At 41.9% G+C, this 20,574-nt stretch overlaps 1 protein-coding gene across 2 annotated transcripts in view; it reads left to right on the forward strand.

The window, feature by feature from the left end:
- The window catches only part of RPRD1B (regulation of nuclear pre-mRNA domain containing 1B), a 58,213-nt gene that overhangs the window by 6,800 nt on the left and 30,839 nt on the right, over window positions 1-20,574 (forward strand). For both annotated transcript variants that reach the window (XM_012189177.5, XM_004014564.5), the window contains exons 3-5: window positions 7,750-7,883; window positions 15,861-15,973; window positions 17,541-17,667. In XM_012189177.5, the coding sequence (XP_012044567.1) occupies window positions 7,750-7,883; window positions 15,861-15,973; window positions 17,541-17,667 (374 nt within the window). The remainder of the gene's footprint in view (window positions 1-7,749; window positions 7,884-15,860; window positions 15,974-17,540; window positions 17,668-20,574) is intronic.

Raw genomic sequence — 20,574 nt, forward strand, 5'->3', positions numbered from 1 at the left:
TAAAAGGGGATGTTACCACCTATCTCCTTAGAGTTGTTGTGAGGTTAAAGTAAAACAACAGTCTTTGCTCATTCATGGGAGAGCACTAAATTATAAACTCTGTAAAGAGAAGGACTGTTTCTTTTTTATTCTTTGCTGTGTCCCAGGCACCTAGTGCAGTGTCTGGCATAGAGCTACTGGCTTACGTAGCTTAGGTAACACCATTTAGTCTTGGTATCAGTGATGTCCCAAGAGCTGAGCAACATTGTTGCACAGCCTTGGCACAGAGTAGGGATTCAGGAAATAGTCACTGAATAAGTTAACTAATTTAGAGTATAGGAAATTGATTAAAATAATTCCTGTAGGGATAACACACATTTTCCTAAACATTGAACAGTAATCATTAGCTGCCCCCAAATCAGAAAAGGATAAGTAGCAAGGGGTGGGAGAAGAGGGATGAGCAATACCAAGATTAAAAATTCCGTTTCTACTTGGTTTCATCTTAAAACCTATCTAGGAGACATTGTAAACGTGTCTTGGCTAATTCCATGGCATTGTGGGGTAAATAGATCTGATCCTAAAAAAAATAAAATAGGCCTGTTAGCTTTCCTGTTTGCATTCTTCTAGTTCTTTTAAGCTTCTGTTTGGATATTATGTCCAAGATCCCCATGTTTCTAAGTTCCCTCCCTCCTCCCACTCCCATTATTAGGATAGAAAGTCCGGCCACTCCACTTTGATCCTGAGGCACCTTATCAACAATGAGAAATGCTCTCTGTCTTGTTTTTTTGTGTCCAATTAGTGAACAAAGATAGACCCATTAATATTGACTAAAACTGATTAGGAATCTCTATGATAATTTCCTACTTCCTCCTTCAAACCCCCTGCCACCTAGGGTGGTGGGAGGGGAACAAACCTCTCCAGTCAGGGAAAGCTTGCCAAGCTTGTAAGTAAATAAGTGTTAGTTGATCATTTGTGTCTGACTCTTCTTGATCCCTTGGACTGTAGCCCCCAAGGCTTCTCTGTCCATGGACTTCTCCAGGCAAGAATGCTGGAGTGGGTTGCTATTCTCTTCTCCAGGGGATCTTCCCCACCCAGGGATCGAACCTGGGTGTCCTGCACTGCAGGCAGATTATTTACCATCTAAGCTACAGGGCAGAACCCAAGCTCCTGGGAGTAGATATAATTTGAATAGCAGTTTAAGGTAGCCAGGTGACAGTCACATATGCCCTGTGAGCCTTGGGAGAGAGTTAGGATTTTGTCCTGATGGGATGTCAGTGAGGGATTTTAAGCAGGGGCATGATGTATTCCAATTACTTTTGTTCTAGCATCCCTCCCCTTTGGGGTGGAGAATGAACTATAAAGGGCAGGGACATGGGCATGGGGGGTGTTGCACTTGCATGGGCTAGAGATGACATTGACTAGGACTCAGAAGCAGTGAGATTACAGCTTTATTAAATGTGTATGGATAGATTGGCGTGGCTCACTCCCATGTAAAATGGAGATTTGTGGGAATTAAGTGGGAGCTGGTAGTGAGGGAAACGAGAAGTCAAAGAGTACGTATTTCTAGGTTCTTGACATGAGTATATGGATGACTGATGGCCCTGCTTACTGTGATGGAGATTGGGGTAAAGAATTGGTAGAGGAAATCAGGAATTTTGTTTTGGCTATATTAAGTTCGAGATGGCTGATAGATAGTCCAAGGGGTGATGCCAGATAGGAAGATGGATGAAATAGTTGGAAGCTCAGTAGGAAATTAATTTCTGGAGACATGAATTTGGAATTATCCCCCTATACATATTTATTTCCTGTTATAACAATCATGGGTCCCCAAGACCATGGTGATAGAAGCAAGGTCCGATGCTGTAAAGAGCAATATTGCATAGGAACCTGGAATGTTAGGTCCATGAATCAAGGCAAATTGGAAGTGGTCAAACAAGAGATGGCAAGGGTGAACGTCGACATTCTAGGAATCAGCGAACTAAAATGGACTGGAATGGGTGAATTTAACTCAGATGACCATTACATCTACTACTGCGGGCAGGAATCCCTCAGAAGAAATGGAGTAGCCATCGTGGTCAACAAAAGAGTCCGAAATGCAGTACTTGGATGCAGTCTCAAAATGACAGAATGATCTCTGTTCGTCTCGAAGGCAAACCATTCAATATCACAGTTATCCAAGTCTGTGCCCCAACCAGTAACGCTGAAGAAACTGAAGTTGAATGGTTTTATGAAGACCTACAAGATCTTTTAGAACTAACACCCAAAAAAGATGTCCTTTTCATTTTTATAGGGGACTGGAATGCAAAAGTAGGAAGTCAAGAAACACCTGGAGTGACAGGCAAATTTGGCCTTGGAATGCGGAATGAAGCAGGGCAAAGACTAATAGAGTTTTGCCAAGAAAATGCACTGGTCATAGCAAACACCCTCTTCCAACAACACAAGAGAAGACTCTACACATGGACATCACCAGATGGTCAACACCAAAATCAGATTGATTATATTCTTTGCAGCCAAAGATGGAGAAGCTCTATACAGTCAACAAAAACAAGACTGGGAGCTGACTGTGGCTCAGATCATGAACTCCTTATTGCCAAATTCAGACTTAAATTGAAGAAAGTAGGGAAAACCGGTAGACCATTCAGGTATGACCTAAAATCAAATCCCTTATGATTATACAGTGGAAGTGAGAAATAGATATAAGGGCCTAGATCTGATAGATAGAGTGCCTGATGAACTATGGAATGAGGTTCGTGACATTGTACAGGAGACAAGGATCAAGACCATCCCCATGGAAAAGAAATGCAAAAAAGCAAAATGGCTGCCTGGGGAGGCCTTACAAATATCTCTGAAAAGAAGAGAGGTGAAAAGCAAAGGAGAAAAGGAAAGATATAAGCATCTGAATGCAGAGTTCCAAAGAATAGCAAGAAGAGATAAGAAAGCATTCTTCCATGATCAATGCAAAGAAATAGAGGAAAACAACAGAATGGGAAAGACTAGAGATCTCTTCAAGAAAATTAGAGATACCAAGGGAACATTTCATGCAAAGATGGGCTCAATAAAGGACAGAAATGGTCTGGACCTAACAGAAGCAGAAGAGGTTAAGAAGAGGTGGCAAGAATACATGGAAGAACTGTACAAAAAAGATCTTCATGACCCAGATAATCATGATGATGTGATCACTAATCTAGAGCCAGACATCTTGGAATGTGAAGTCAAGTGGGCCTTAGAAAGCATCACTATGAACAAAGCTAGTGGAGGTGATGGAATTCCAGTTGAGCTGTTTCAAATCCTGAAAGATGATGCTGTGAAAGTGCTGCACTCAATATGCCAGCAAGTTTGGAAAACTCAGCAGTGGCCACAGGACTGGAAAAGGTCAGTTTTCATTCCAATTCCAAAGAAAGGCAATGCAAAAGAATGCTCTTTTGGCCAAGAGTGCCTGTGACCAACCCCAACAAAACCCCTAGGTACTAAATCTCTAATGGGCCCCCAGGTAGATGACACTTGGCCAAAATTCTAGACTCCCAGAAGAAAAGCAGGTGATCAGCATAAAACCATACTGTTTGTACAAACAGTTTAAGCATAGTAAATCACCCTCTTCCATTAGGGCGTGATGGGACCATGTCTGAAATCCAAGTTCCCAGATGCCAGTCCATGGCCAGCCCTGTGAGCAGGCCTTTCTCAGGGCAGCAGTCTCCGGCCTGCCGTGTTAACTCTTTTCTCAGTTCAGTTACTCAGTCATGTCAGACTCTTTGTGACCCCATGGACTGCATGGACGCCAGGCTTTCCTATCCATCACGTTTTCTATACAGTTGCAAAGGACTGTTTCTGCTCTGCCGTTACATGAGGTGCTTTTGGAAGTGCTGAGGGTACTTAGCATTTCTGTGCCGAGTAGGCCTGCCATGGGCCTACTGTGCATGGGATTAGAGAGAAACACACGAGCTATGGTGGGTGTATCAAGGAAGGCAGTGCCCTTAGCACTGCAGAGGAAAACCTGTAACCTGGCTTGGCGGGCCCTCGGGTATCCAGCTGACACTTCAATCAGCAGTCCCACATGGGTATAATACATACTTTTCACTTTTTAGATCAGATTTTCAGTGGTTGAATTTATAATAATTAAAATTAAGATACATACTAAGTTGTGTTCCACAAAATAAGTTATATATGTACTTATCTCTCAGTTTATTCATTGATAGGTGGCAAGGGGTTTTTTGGTGTTTTTTCACTTAAATATTTCTAATTAGAATGGAATTAGTACAACTTGAAAAGATAGCTCCTCCTGTCATAAAATGATTTTATTGCTTTGGTTTTATCCAGTTCAGGTACTAAAGTGACTTCCACTTCATTGGAGCTACTTACAGCAAAGCCCCATCTGTAAAAAGATTTCTTGACTGTTGTGTCTCTGTCTTTGGACATTAGGTGGCAAAACTTTGTTTTACTATAGTGCTCAAAGAATCAGCCTATCATGGTTAATTAGTTCACTGATTAAACTAGAGTGCCCTTTTGGCTTTAGCCTTTAGTGGCGAAAGCCTTTGAAGATCTTTTGGTGGCAATAGATTTGAGCATCAGTATCCACTGTCCAATAGTGAGACTGCAGCTGTACTATCAGCCTTAATGGAGCACCAGACCAAAGCCGCAGGATTGGTAGGTGATGTTTGGGTAGGTGTCCCTCAATCCTTTCAGGAATTTGTTGACATGATTGGTTTCTCTTCTAGGAAAATTTGCAAATAATGGATTTTATTTATTTGTTTCATTTAAAAAATGCATATATTCATTTATTTGGCTGTGAGCTGTCTTCATTGCATCAGCAGGATCTTTCCTTGTGGCACACAGTCTTTAGTTGCAGCACGTGGGCTTAGTTGCCCCTTGGCATGTGGGATCTTAGTTCCTCTACCAGGGATCGAACCCACATTCCCTGCATTGTGCAGCAGACTCTTAACCACTGAACCTCCAGGGAAGCCCCAAGAGAACAGATTTCATGTTAAAATACCAGCCAGTTAAACTCTGGTTAGTTGTGATTTTGTTGTTACAATAGTTAAAATGACTTTATATTTCTAAAGCCTACATTTGATCACATTAGGGACTTTGTTGCCTCCAGGATAAAGGCCATAATGACTTAACAACTAGATAAGGTCCTCTGTAATCGCAAGCCACTCTGTCTATCCCTCCAGTTTCTTCTGTTGTTTCCACACACTCCCTATACACTTCAGCTACCTGAATTACAGCTTCTTGCTCTTCACCTTGTTCCGTTTTGAGGGTTCCATTCAAGGGAGTGGAGATAGCATGAACACAGTCACATTCACCAGTGACAGCAAAATGCTGAGTAGAAAATACGGTTGAGCATTCTAGAATGTGAAGGTATGGAGAGGTGCTGCGAGATCAAGCCCTAGAGGTGAGGACCTAGACCTTGTTCAGTGTGTTCCAAGCACGGTAACAAACCCCAATGAATGAGCAGATGAATATTTAATTGAATTGACGTCTGACATGAATGACCTCCATGTGATAAAATGGTCTTTGAAAGCTAACTGTCTGACCTACTGAAACTTATCTAAAATTTTATTAAAAACATTGCAGTTCAGCATTTATTGTGTTTATTCTTGAGCATATAGCAGTTGGGGGAAGACACATCGCTGCCCTTGTGAAAATTACATTCAAATGGAAAGAGTATAAACAACAGGGAAACTGTACATACAGCACATCCAAATAGTAAATGTTGTGGAGAAAAATTAAGCAGGAGTAAGGAGTGTGCTTTTAAATAGGAAGATTAGGAAAGGATTCACTGGAAAGGTGCTGTGCGAACAGACACACCTGAAGGAGGAGAGCAGAGGGGCCTTGTTGGGCCTGAGCTGTGTCGGGTAATGTGGTTCCAGGCGAAGTGCAAAGGACCTGAGGCAGGAAGGCCAGGGAGCTGCTGGGGAGGGAAGGGAGAGTGAGGACAGGAGGTGAGGTCAGGGGAATGATGGGCTGGGCCGAGAAGGGGTTTATCGGCTTGAGTAGGCCTTTCACTTTTATTCTGAGGGAGACTGGGAAGAACTGTTGAGAGTTTGGAGAAAGAAAGTGATGTGAACTGCCTTCACAAGACAGTTAGGATTGGAGTTTGAAAACTTGGGAATAGATGGAGGACAGGGTAGAAGCAGGGAGATTAGTAATGAGGCTGCTGTAGACATTAGATAAGAAATGATGGTGACTTGGACCAGGCTGATAGCAGAGAAAGAGAAGTAATTTGTTTCTAGATGTATTTTGTAGATGGAGTAGAGATTTTTTTAAATAAATATCAAGGTCATATCTTTAAGTTTTATAAGCTATGAGGGGAAAGTTTCCCCCCTTTTCCTCATCCTGACCTCTGACTTAAAAAAAGGCTGAACAAAAGAATAATTTATTTTGCATGTATCCTGATTTAGTTAGTACTTTGACCCCCCAATTTAGCAAAATTTGCCACTAATAATTCTTAAGTAATACAATCTGACCAGATGAGTCCAAAACCTCAGCTCATCTTTTAAGTTTTAAAAGTGTTGTCAGGGCTGGTGGTGGATGAAATGCCCACCTAAGTTGAGCTTGGTATGGAGGGCTTCCCTGGTGGCTCAGTTGGTAAAGAATCTGCCTGCAGTGCAGGACTTCCCAACTTCCCTGAGTTGGGAAGATCCCCTGGAGGAGGGCATGGCAGCCCACTCCAGGTTCTCCAACCCACTGGAGAATCCCCCTAGACAGAGGAGCCCGGAGCCTGGGGGACTCCCGTCCATGGGGTTGCAAAGAGTCGGACAGGACTGAGTGACTTTCACTCACCACTTTTTGAGGTTCTTGTTAAAGCTATATATTGACTTAGATGCTAAGATGTCGGGGTATCTCTTCTTGTGTAAAGCCCCTCAGGGCTTCACAGAACAGAACAATTCATAGTGACGCAGCGGATGGTCAGGGGATTTGTTTTCCTTTCGAAAGTCTTCCCCCCACGCTTCCACTTGCTGTCTGACACTTTGTGATAAACAACTGTCTAACGCTGAGTGTGAGTTATGGTCATTGCCCTGAAAAATGGTCTGTTTTAAGACGAGTAATATGTCAAGAATAAAACTATCTAGCTTCTTTCATTCAGATATAAATTACAAAGAACTGTATTATGCTCCGTGTGTTCTGAGATTATCTGCTCAACACCTTTGTGTGAACCTGGAATGTAGACCTAGCAAGGAATGAACATAATTATGAGGTAGTGAGTATAAAGTTGAGATTAGTCTTGACATATATATGTGTACAATTGTATTTGTGCATGTTAGAGGTGTTGGTGTGTTAGCATTGATGAGTTGTTACAAATGTATTCCCCATTTTAAACATTTGATTTTAATCATTTTTTTTCTCATCCTAAAAAGTTTTGGCCTGCTTTAATTTTCCAGCAGTATGTCTGGCACCAGATTTAAGTTAATGCATTCTAAAAAGCAAGCTGTCACAATCAATATGATTGGGTTTTGATAATTTTCTGTCAGTGAAAACGAGCCTTTGGCATTTGCCCTATTTGCCTTTCAAAGAGGATAAAAGACACAGATTACTTTTGTAACATAATCCCTCTCTCTTCCCTACACACCACAGGAAGAAATAGTTTCTGGTGAAGTTTTGAGTATCCATTAATTACAGTATGTACCTTACTCTTCCTTCTGTTTTTAAATATGTAAATCATGTAGTCAGTTGTTGGTGTTTTCTGTTTTTTGTTTTTTTTTTAAGTAAGTCTATCCTAATTAAAATAAAAAATCTTAAACTTATATATATCTTTTCATCTTTTCTGGGCAGAGAGGCAGATGAAGGCTGTAAAAAACCTTTAGAAAGATTGCTGAACATCTGGCAAGAAAGAAGTGTGTATGGCGGCGAGTTCATCCAGCAGCTGAAGCTGTCTATGGAGGACTCCAAGAGCCCTCCCCCCAAAGGTAGAGACATCACCACATGCTTACAGCTCTTGGTCTTTGCCTACTTTCGAATCAGATATGAAAAGCTGCAGTGGGGGTTGCTGTGAACCACCAGCGATTGTATGATTCTTCAGAGAGAGATGATCATAAATGATGGTGAGAATTTATGTAGTGCTTGCAGCGTGTAAGCCTGATTCTAGTATTCATGCTGTTCATCATCTCGTACCCTGCCTTTTGCTCTGTATTCTCCTTGGTTCGCTCCTGCCTTTCTGAGACTTTCCTTGCACAAGGGAAAGGAACAACACACTTGTTTAGAGTTGTAGGGAACTAGGAAGTACCCTGGGTAAGATTTTGTCCTATCTTTGCCGTTAACTACTATAGGCTCTTGAATAAGCTCTTTAGCCCTTTTGGAACTTGGTTTTATTAAATATTCATGTGGTTTGGGGATGTACTTTCGATGGGTGTCAGCTGTCATCAAAAATTGGTTTTGGTCTTTACTGAACCAAGAATATCCTCAGGTAATGTGTACATGCATGTATGTGAATTTTGCTAAGTCCTTAAAAGCTATGTTGTTTTTTCCTTTGAAGAGGAATAAGACCAAACATTATTTGGTTCCTTGGCTTCTGGTTAGTTGTGATTGAATTCTGGTTGGCATAGCTCTCATGTGACTGCATATATACCCATTACCTGAAGGATTAAGTCTGAGTCCTGACATGGTGTTCTCTTTATAATGTGAACCAGTCTCCTTTTCCAGATTCTTCTCCCATTTCTTCACATGTACCATATTTGGCCATTCCTAACAACTTCCCTTCTGAATGCTCTGTGGCTCCCCTTCCTTTGCATCTGCCGTTACCTCTGCCTAAAATGTCTTTCTGCCCCTTGTATGTGGTGAACTTACTCTTCAAGAATGCTACTCTCATTCTGACATCTTTGCCAGCTTGTCTGGGCACATGTAGCCAATTCCCTCCTTGTTCCTCTAGTATTTTGTACATGTGTCTGCAATAGAATTTAACCTTGATTAGGAGAAGGCAATGACAACCCACTCCAGTGTTCTTGCCTGGAGAATCCCAGGGACAGGGTAGCCTGGTGGGCTGCTGTCTATGGGGTCGCACAGAGTTGGACACGACTAAAGTGACTTAGCAGCAGCAGCATACATGATGATATTCATTCAGCAACTCTTTATTGTATACCTTTCATGATCCCTTCCAGATCTGAGTTTATATGTGTTTTAAGGTAGGGTAACTTTCCTGTGAAGCTAGAGGTTAGAGGCTTGCTAAGAATGGCATAAGTGCTTTCAGGCTGCAGACCATTGTTGTTTTACTTGGAGTTGACAGAGGGCAATTTTGGGGCCGCTCTGAAGAGCACGATGTTTCCTACTTCAGATTCTGGCCATGTTTGCGTCGTGTCCTTTGGAGGTGTTCTGCACAGCGTTGGGGAATTAGCTGGCATTCTTTTCTCTCCTCTGACTTTAAGTTCATTGGTAAACAGTGCTGATTTCTTAAAAACACCTTTGGGCAAGTAGGAGAGCTCTGAAAGATGATGTTTGAAGCCAAGTGTTGAATTTCAATTCAGCAAACATTTGCCAGACATATGCTATGAGTAAACAGCTCTGCTAGACAGTATAGGAAAGAGCAGAGAGGAGTGAGAAATAGTTCTGCACTCAGGGAGCAGTCAGACTAATTGGGGGATTTGTGGTAGTAGTAGATTTGAAAATAGCTCCATTAGGTTTCTGGGGTTTTTTTTTTTTTTTTTTTGAGTGTCTAGACATTAACAATAGAGGCAGTATTCCTTTACTGTGGCGGATGATGCTGATCCAAAGATAATTTCTCTTTTTCTAGTTTGTAAAGATGAAAACACGTATCAAAAGGTTCCAACGTGTGTATTCGTCTCAGCTAACTCACTGTCTTCTTCAGACTTCAATTACCAGAATATTTTACACAGTCCTTTCAGAATGTTGATGAGTTTTTCCAGAAGCTTATTTCCAAATTTAAATAGTCCATTTATATTGCAGTGTTAATTCATGAGTAATTCTTTGTCTGCAGACAGCTTTATATAAGAGTTTACCCTTGGAATAAAAATTTTCCTATGGAACTTTGGCAGTTGTAATCTTTTAGAATGTGTGAGTTTAGGAATTTTTAGAACTGGACCTTTTTTGAGTTTATATACCTGTGATAGCTTATGATGAGCAATGTCGGATTTGTGATCTCCAAAGAAGATTTAGCTACGGGACCAGGGACCAGTCTTGATCACTCAAGAGCTTTTGTGTAGCAGAGTTTTATTAAAGTAAGACAAGGGACAGAGAAAGCTTCTGACATAGACATCAGAAGGGGGATGGAGAATGCCCCCCTTGCTAGTGTTAGCAAGGGAGTTACATACTTTTTAATTATTACAATACATCAAAAGAATGTCTCAAGTTAGTGAAAATTTTACCAGACCCACTCCCACAATTTACATTTTAGGATAACAGGATTAGCCAGAAGGTTTTTAGGAAAGAGAACTGCCCTCAAGCGGATACATTGTTGTCATATAATCCTTAGTAGAGTTTAAACTGAGTTGTTTGTTGTGTAATCATCAGTTCTGGGCTTAAAGAAAAAAACAATGTGACTAAGAATAATGAATGTAGAGAACAAAAACGTTTGTCCTCTCCTCCTTGACAATTCCAGACCCCTATCTCCTCCTCGAGAACCCCAGGCCCCTCTCTCCTCGGGGACGCCTGGACTTCTTATCAACCTGCCTAGGAATTGACTCTCTAACCTGTCTCTCAGGTACAGGACCCAGAGATTCTAAAGTTGTCTCTCTGTTCTTGGGAATACTCAGGCTGTTGCTTGTCTGGGTGGAACTTCATTTACTTGAGTCCCGCATAAATCACACAGTACCCTATGGGTGTAGACTTTGGAAGGGAAAGGGAAGTACAAAGGGTGTAGCATTTATTCAACTCCTGTCTCTGCTGGCTGCTTTTCCTGTTAATTTATGTTAGGTACTGAAGGACTGTATGTATTAAGTACAGTATTAATACTTAATCTACAGTATTGACTCGAAAGGATAGAGTAATTTTGTCCAAGTAGATACAGTTGATAAGTAAGCTTATATAAACCCAGGTCTATATAACTTAAAAGCGTATTTTCTTCACACCATAACTTTTCCTTGCAAGCACATGGATTCAATAGACTTGAATTAGGGTATGAATTCATGAGTAGGTCACTCAGCTTCCCCGGACCTTTAGTGTAGTTAGTTTAGCTCTTCAGGGCAAGTGTTTGAAAGCAAACTTCCAGAGAATGAATCCTAGCTCTGTCGCTTGCAAGTTGTGTGACCTTGGACATGGCATTTGACCTCTCTGAGCCCCAGGTTCCTCACTGTACAGTATGGCTATTAATAGTAATACCTCATAGGCTTGTGTGAGGATTACTTGAGATCATGTAGATATGAAGTTATTAATGTGATTACATGGCTTCTTTTTGGCACCCCCTCCCAGTCCTAATATCTAATATTCTGAGTTTCTTAATACAAGCCAATAGCAAAAGTAGGAAGAATCTTGTTAGTATTTTCAGTTGGAAAGCATGGTGGTTCAGAGTACACACCCTAGGCCTAGCTTCGTGGGTTCAGGGCTGGACCTGGTGGTTCAGTCCAGCGAGATGAGACGGGTCGGGTGCTCCCAGAACCGTGCCTCAGGTGTCAGTCCTCGGTTTGCTTCAGATCTTTTTCTCCCCACAAGTAGAAGTTAATGTGTTTTTAAAAGAAAAGTCTCTTATTTTGCAGGGAGGGAACAAAGAATGAGGGAGCTGTTAGAAATAGTATTTCCTCTTTTTTCATTACAAAAGTGATATAAAATCTGTGGGGTTTTTTTTTCTTTCTTTTCTTTTTTTTTTTAATCTTAGAAAATTTTAGTAGATCTTTAGAAGGTCCAGGTTTTTGGGTAGATGATTGCATTTTCTAATGTGATTGGGGATCCTTCGGGCTAACTTTTTGCCTTAGAATTAGTTTTACTGTCGGAAAAACTAGTCCATAGGCAGGTCTGTGCATACTGTAAACCCTTCTGTCATCAGAGCATTTGATGATTAGCTGAGTGCAAGGTCCCCTGGAGACACGGGAATGAGTTGGAGGACAGAACAGAAGGTTTGCGAGATGAGGACAGAAGGAACTTTGCCCCCGAGATGTTTGCCCTGCCTATGAACAGGGTGAGTGAGGGTGTGAAAAGGGGACAAATGGAACTGCTGTGGTCAGAGCTGAATGGATAGCGGAAGGTGCCTGGTCTGAAATCCACTCAGGAACAGGCCTGGCATATGCCTGGGTCGTTTTAATGGTTGTGTGACTCAATTGAGGATTCTGGGCATCCTCACTGCTAACTCTGCACATGAGCAGAGGAGAGTCCGGTTCATGTAAAGGACAGTGGGGATGGTCATTTGTGGCATAGCACCAGGGTTTTCCAAGCACTGTGCTTCCTCTTCCCTCAGGAGGTTTCAGGCTCAGGTGTGTTGACACTTTCCTGAGCATCGTAGGGCTGTAAAGGAATAAGGTACTGAAGGTTTCCATCAGAGAGGGAAGGCCCATGCCTGCCAACGGCCATGCAAAGTAGCAGGGCCAACTGCTTTCAAAGAGAGGCCCATGGGGTTAGAGGGAGATGGTGACGGTTGAAAGGGAGTGCTGAGAGTGATGCTGCCATTACCACTCATTACCAAGTAGACTGAACCTCGGTGGCCTTTCCAGGGTTTTGAATAGAGGCCTGATGGGGCCAGAGCTCAGCTTTAGTGAGAGACAGAGTATAGTCCATGCTGGAGAAGGAGTGATTGGAAGAGGCAGGATGGGACAGCGGTCTGGATGAGGCATGAGAAAGGACAGGTGGCTGATAAGAGGCTTTGGGAAGAAGCAGAAAGCAGGCATATGGAAGAATTCCTCACAGGTGTGGAATCTGTTTCAAGTTGGGACTTGGGGAGAGATTCTGCCGTTCTCCAAGGCATGGTACTTGGAAGATGGAGCCAGTGGAAGTGTTCATAATGGAACTAGATAGCTCAAGGTGGAGCCCTGTGGGGGAAATGATAAATAATTTATTTCCAGTAGGTCCTCTAAGTGGAGACAGGAGAGAACCGGAAACATAGGATGATGATGGTTACTTCCTATTACACTCTCTTCCATCAGGATGTGAAGGATGGAAACAGCCCTGAAACTGTCATCAGTTTGATTTCAGCTTTGCATTGCTGTGAGTGAGGGACAGCAAGAACTCCCACTTAGGAGGCAAAAAGCTTTTGCTGTAGGACCCAGACTTACTAAACAAGCTCTCTGGCTTTAGAGAAACCTCAGCTGATGGGCCTTGACATTCTCATGAAAAATGAGGTGGGGAGCAGTGGGGAAAGCAAAGACATAGGTATGTGTAAGGGCTTCCACTGTCTGAATTCAGTGGTTCTGAGTGACCTGAGATGTTCAGTGATATGTGGTTTTTATATGTAATAATTTCTGTATGAGAGTTGGAAAATTGAAGGACTTAAGTTTTATACGTTTTTCTACCTTCTTTAGTGTCTTTAACAGTTATTTTTTCAGCATTCTCTTCTAGGTGTTTGGAAGTGAACAGAACAATACTATAAATTCTTTTTTGCTCCTGGGCTTACATTCTTGTGGCTACTAATCAAACATAGCCACTTTGACGCTGCAGTGACTGAATGTCGACAGAGTCATACCACACGCTACACACTACTTAGGCAGCCACTGTGTGCAAAGATATTTCATATGCAAATTATAGCCTTACAGCTTTTCTGTTTGAAAAATACAGCCATCCTTGCTTTGCATAGTGCAGGACTGTAAAAATGACTGGTCAAGCTGAATACCATCAAAGTGATCTTAATAATCAATGTGGAAAATTACAATTGTTCTGTGACTTTTAAAATTTTTTTGTCAAAGAAGGAAAAACTCACTGTTGATCTCAATTGTATAAGAAAACAAAAAAGTAAAGATTTATTTAGCATTTTTAACATAAGTTAGTAACATGAGTTGCGATGTTTATTTCTCTGTAACAGACTTATCAAGAGTGATTTGAACAAAGCTCGTTGCATCTTTCCCGTCTTTGTCATACTCCTTTCTAACTTTGGATCAGTTTCCAACGTTTTTTCCTTTGTGCTGTCAATGTTGTGAAGTATCTCTTAAGCGTTCCTCTAAAGTGAATTTTGTCAACATTACTTCCTCCAGGACATTGTCATTCTTTTCATCACGACCACTTTCTTCATTTATGTTGATTAGCTGGCCTTCACTGAGTTCCCTCTGGCTATGAATCCGGAGTCTCTTGAAGAACATGCCAAGGGTCTGCATCCCTACAGCCGGCTGTCTCTTGTGCAGCCCCATTTATGTTTCGTGTGAATTTCATTTCCAGCATTAATTTTAGTTTTAGTTTCTTTGTTGCTCTTTCATCTTTATCAGTCAGTTCCCTGTTTTGATTATTTATTTTTATAAAATGTCATGTGGATTTTGACACTGGGAGACTAACAACACGACTAAACACTTTGTTGCCTGTGTGTGAACTGAATAACAGTGACCAATTACTGACCTTGAAAGAAGTGATGCGGTCACTAATCATGATGCCCTTCTGTTATTTACGTAGTGATTTGTGGACCGAAGTTAGCAGCGAGGTTTGTTGTTGATGCAGTTACTCTGGGTAAATATGCCATGACAACTGAAATTTAAAGTGTGGTGTTGGGGGAATGGTGTCATTTAACCAAACCGTGGTAATAAATCTGTGCATAATAGAATAGCACGAAGACAGGACTGCCCGTCATACAAATGCTGCTGTTTCTCTTCTTTAGTAGAGGAAACAAAGCATTAAGCAAAAAGAATGAAACCCATGATACTGACTTGGCTTTCACATCAGACACAGTTTGCTCAGTTAATATGTAAGGTAGAGAACACAAGCTACATCCTGGGTTCCAGAAGAGAATGTTGAATTGAGCAGGAAGTATCCATGTCCCGTTTATAACTCACAGAATTCTGAGGCAGGCGCATGGCGCCTCTCCCTTGACAAGAGGAGAGGATAGTTGTGTGGCACTAAGTAAGTTTTAGTTGTGTTCAGTGGAAAGCACACAGATGTTGAAATCATACCATTACATGAGTTATTTAGCCTCTCTGTGTCTTCATTTTTTCACCTATAAAATGGAGATACACCATGCCTTAGAACTGTTGAAAGGATCAAATGTAAAGAAACTATTGGGATGCCTGGCGCATGTTAGGCATCCAGTAGTTTCTTTACTTTCCAGACTTGAATTTCTCATTCAGCTTTATGTCCCTCAGTTGTTTGGCGTTTGTTTTGTATTGTCCAATTTAATGCAAAAGGAATGATTTTGGAATTAATACATCCATCATAAAAATTTAAGAGCACATGATACAGATAATTTAAAAATGTAACCCGTTAGCCTCAAAAGTGGTTAATTTTAAAATGTTGACTTAGGTCATTTCTCTTAGTATCATCATGCTCAGCAATGGTTATTTTAAATTTTAGTGTACAACTAGGTTTGTTTTGTTCTTAAAGGGATGATTTAAAGGGTATTTGTTTTTAGAGCTTTTGACACAGTCTTATCGATGGGTTTCTCTCGACTACTTATTTTCTGAAATGATCCCAGAAAGTGTAAAGTCTCTCATTGTACACACGTTGGCTTGCTTCATTATATTTTCTCATGAGGTTTGTTACCTTTTTACTGTCCCTGTTAACTTCTTGTTTTCTTTTAAAGATAATGAGGTTTTTTAGTGAAATAGTTGGGTAAGTTTCACTTTTAGATGCTTTTTTCCGGTGGTGTTTTTCCAGTGAGTCAATCTGAGATGACCAACTGAGGCCATTTTGACTCTTCTCAATAATGTACGGAGTGACCACCACTTGAAAATAAGTGGCAGTTAGGGTTAATGTTAAGCCATCTCTGGAAAGTACACCCTTCTCCCCTTTTTTACTTGTGACCCATTGTGCTTAGCATTTGACCTGCCTCTTCAGGCTGCAGTGACCCACGTGTGTCACTTTTTTCTTTCCTCTAGCAACAGAGGAGAAGAAATCTCTGAAGCGAACTTTTCAGCAAATACAAGAGGAGGAGGATGACGACTATCCTGGAAGCTACTCTCCCCAAGATCCTTCTGCAGGACCCCTCTTGGTATGTCTTGACCTCCCAGAGCATAGGGCCGAGTGGCTTGAAGTGACCCCTAGTTGAAGGTTCTGGCCACAAGGTGGAGCTAGTGATCAAGAGTATGGAATCACCAGAGGGCAGCTCTTGGCACTGGGCGCAGGATTCACGTCGTGAAGCAGGCTTGATTTTGTCTTTGCATGCCTCCACTCCGGGATGGACTTGTGTTTTACAGAGTAACTGGATTTGGCGTTTTTTCACTCCTATAAATTTAAAATATTCTTTAAAAGTAGTTTATGTAAAGCAGCAGATATTACAAAGACATTCAGAAGTCCTCTACCACGGCTTGTCTTATAAGTAAACAGCGTGTTAGTACCTAAGGATAGTCTGTCTAGCAACAGCAAATTTGCCACACTATAGCCTATTTAAATATTAGACCAGGTGCTAGCATTGACTGAGTTTTTAGCCATATATTTGCCTTGTTTGACCCCCTTGTGTAGTTCATGAACTCTGTATGGTTGGTTCGTTTTAGCTGTTTGTTTATTTATGTATTCATTTACAGTCAAAGAAAGTGAGTCTCAAGGAGACAAGTAACTTACTCGGTGTTTTAATTGAATCTGGGCCTGGCTGACTTCAAAGACCATACACATTTCACTGAGTTGCACTGCCTCTCATTCTGCCTAATGCAGCTTTATTTTATTACACATGGGTGTGCTTAAGGCCAGTGTAAATAGAAAGCACGTCTGATGTGTGTTATGTTAAGATGTCAAATTAGCCTGGGAGTTAAATGAAAACAGTGTTAGGCCATGTATCTTTGCATTTAAAAATTTTCAGGAGAACAGCCCAAGTGACCAACTTTCAGGATAACCTGACTGCCATCTCCATGGTACTCTGGGGGTCACTGTGAACTAGCTAACCTGTCAGTGTTGTATGTTTCCCTGACAATTAAAAAACCCTTTTTTGGTATACACAGAATATGCATTCTTGGTTTGTCTTTTTTGTTTGTTTTTGTTTTCTTCCCTCTTTGTTTATAATTAATGAGCTTGACACATTTAATTTTGGTAGTGGCTGCGGAGATCAAAAACGTCATCTTTGTGACATTCATTTTGTAGAGCAAGTCCAGGAAAGAATTGAAGTAGGTAGTGTCCTTTCATTTAAACAGCCAACACACAGGTTGCTAGAGCATTTCATACATGTTCCTTTAGTCTAAACTGGAGGTTTAGAGTAAATACTAAATATACTAGATATTTAGTTCTATACTAGATATCACGCATCCTTTGAAACTAAGCAGTGTAAACCAGACTGCATTTTCTTAAGTTTCCAAAAACATACTCTTTAAAAAAAATTCTTTTTCACAGTTATGTAGAATTTCATTTGTGTTCTGCCTCATACTTAGAAATACTGTGTGCATTCTCTTAGAATCCGAATCACTGATTCAGTATACACTCTGGGGTAAGGACAGTGGTTCTTTTTTAAATGTCAGGGATGATCATTTATAGAATTCGCCTTCACCTTGTTGAACTCCAGCTAAGTTTCTCTAAACCCCACATCCCCACATATCTTCATGGATGGTGTTATCTTTGTTTTCCTTGTACAGACTGAGGAGCTGATCAAAGCTTTGCAGGACCTAGAAAATGCTGCATCAGGGGATGCTACTGTCCGACAGAAAATTGCTTCTTTACCCCAGGAAGTGCAAGACGTTTCTCTTTTGGAAAAAATAACAGGTGAGAAGTTAGAGGTCGGGTGAAGGATGAGGGAGGGGAAACATATCTCCAGTGCATCAGACCCCAGGACGTGCCAACGTCTGCAGATAGAGACCTTCCACCTGGGGCTGGGTGCTCTATTGTCTTGAGATTTGCAAACATAACTCACAGACTGAACAGAGGAGCTGCTGGCATAGTCTGAGCTTGAATACTCGAGGAGTTATTGCAGAAATGCAACGTGCCTCAGCCTGTGGTACTCAGTTTAAGTAAGGTCTTTTGAAACCAGGGTACAAACTGTGTGTGCAGGAGGGCAAAGGAGGGGGAAGCATTAAACTCAAGACCCTCTTTAACAAAAAAGAGATGTATGGCTCAGTGTCATGATTTTTACACTGTACCCTGCCACGCCCCCTTGAGGTTCTTCAGTGCCGGGAACCCCCTGTTTATATGGTTAATCATATCACCTTGGCCTTGTGATGATCACCCCCAATTAAACAGGGAGGGGTGGTTGACATTCTTCCCGCTCTATGCGTGGTCAGTCAAGAGGAAGGAGTGCGCGTGAACTCCACACCCCGCCCCGCCCCCGCCCCCGCCTCCAGTTAGGAAGCAAGCTGTGAGGAGACGTGAGGGAAGGCAGTGCTACTCAGACAGAGGGGCCGGGAAGCCCGTCAGGCAGGAGTGGGATAGCTGGAGAACACAGCCTGGCCTCCTGGCTCGCTCTCTGCTCCCCCCACCCCAGATATCAAACCCACTGGATCGAACAACCTGTTGAGCGTACAGACTGTTGATCTTTCCCCCTTTTCACAACCTTTAGCCCCCTCCTGGCCTCGTGTTCTGTTACTCGGCTTCGGATCCTTATAATCACCCTTCACACACACCCTCAGTGCCTTTTGCTCTTTTTCCCCTTCACCCTATAGTCTCCTGGAAAAACCCAACTTTTTGAATCACAGTCTGCAAAACTGAAAACAAGTTAACATAAAATTAGCAGCATGTGTAATTGCATTTGTCTGTTTTCACTGACTTAAAGGACTTCAGTTTCAGTTCAGTTCAGTCGCTCAGTCGTGTCCAACTCTTTGCGATCCCATGAATTGCAGCATTCCAGGCCTCCCTGTCCATCACCAACTCCCAGAGTTCACTCAAACTCACATCCATCGAGTCAGTGATGCCATCCAGCCATCTCATCCTCTGTCATCCCCTTCTCCTGCCTCCAATCCCTCCCAGCATCAGAGTCTTTTCCAATGAGTCAACTATTCACATGAGGTGGCCAAAGTACTGGAGTTTCAGCTTTAGCGTCATTCCTTCCAAAGAACACCCAGGACTGATCTTTAGAATGGACTGGTTGGATCTCCTTTCAGTTCAAGGGACTCAAGAGTCTTTTCTAACACCACAGTTCAAAAGCATCAGTTCTTTGGCGCTCAGCATTCTTCACAGTCCAACTCTCACATCCATACGTGACTACTGGAAAGGACTTACATGGCTTTTAAAAAGTATTTATTTATTTTGATTTTTAATTATGGTGAAATACACCTAACAAAACTTGCCATCTTAACCATTCTGAAGTGTGCCATTCAGAAGAGCTGAGTACATTCACGTTGTACAGCCAATTTCTGGAACTCATTCCATCTTGCAGAACTGAAACTGTCTATCATTAAAGTAACAATTCACTGTCCCCATCCACTCCCCAGCTCCTGGCAGCCGCCACTCACAATTGTATGTGGCTGGACAAAACAAATGATAAACATTGGCTAACTTTTCTTCCTATTTCTGTGGATGAGCATGCTGTTTTCTAAAGCAGCCCATTAGCCTAGTAAACCTGTTTCTTCTTACCTACCCAAGGGCATGTTCCAACAATTTTCCCCTTTTCTCCTGCATCTCCAGTCCCTCCCCCGCCCCCGCCCCACTGGGTCATTCTCCATAGCATAAAAATACATATTTTTTTCCCATGTGGAAAATTTTTTTTTCTTGGCCGGGTACATTCCTCTGGCTATTGTCTCCTTTCTCTGTTGTGTAGCTGAACATTCTAAATAGATGGCATATACTCATCTGTCTCTATTCTCCCCACTCCCCCTTTTGGTTTCACTTCACTGACTGCTCTTATCAGTGTTGGCTGATGACTTCCATGTTGCTAAATTCAGTGGTGAATGTTTTCTGCCCATTGTGTGTGGTGCAGAGTATAAAAAGAGACAAAGTTTCTGACGTAGACATCAGAAGGGGGATGGAGAGTGCCCCCCTCACTAGTCTTATCAAGGCCTTATATATTTTTGCCCATTCTTAATTTGGCCCAGTTGATCATTTCTTCTTCCTAAAAATACTTTCTCACTTGGTGTGGTAGGCAGAATAATGGTCTTCCCCAAATGTCCATGTTCTGATCCTTAGAGCCTGCAAATATATTGTCTTACATAGAAAAAGGGACTTTGTGGATGTGGTTGAGTAAAGAATCTTGCGGCGGGGAGGTTATTCTCCTGGGTTAGTCAAGTGGGCCGGGTCCTTAGAAGAGCAAGGAGAGCAGGAGTAAGAGATGTGACTGGGGAAGCAGAAGTTGGAGGGATGCATTTTGAAGAGAGAGGAAAGGGCCATGATGATAAATGTCAAGGTAGTACGTTTGTGTTGTTCTAAGCCACCAGGTTTCTGATGCTGTGTTACTGGCGGCAGGGGGAAGCTGGGACGGCGTATGTTCTGGCCTTCCTCTCTAATCTCGTGTCTTTTCAGGCTCCTTTGTTGATTTCTTCCCTTCTTCTCTTAATTTTGAGTAATTAGCTCTCTTCCCTAGTTAATTTCACTGACAGTTCCTTTCATCCTGTTTGATGACTTTAAATAACAATTTTTGTGGTAATGATCCCCTAGTTTACATCTCTAGGGTTGACCTCTTCCTTGAACTTGAGACCCATACATCCAGCCTCCTGCTCTGAGTGTTACTGAGTCGCATATCCT

This window comes from Ovis aries, chromosome 13, assembly GCF_016772045.2.
Source record: "Ovis aries strain OAR_USU_Benz2616 breed Rambouillet chromosome 13, ARS-UI_Ramb_v3.0, whole genome shotgun sequence".
Classification (NCBI taxonomy): domain Eukaryota; kingdom Metazoa; phylum Chordata; class Mammalia; order Artiodactyla; family Bovidae; genus Ovis; species Ovis aries.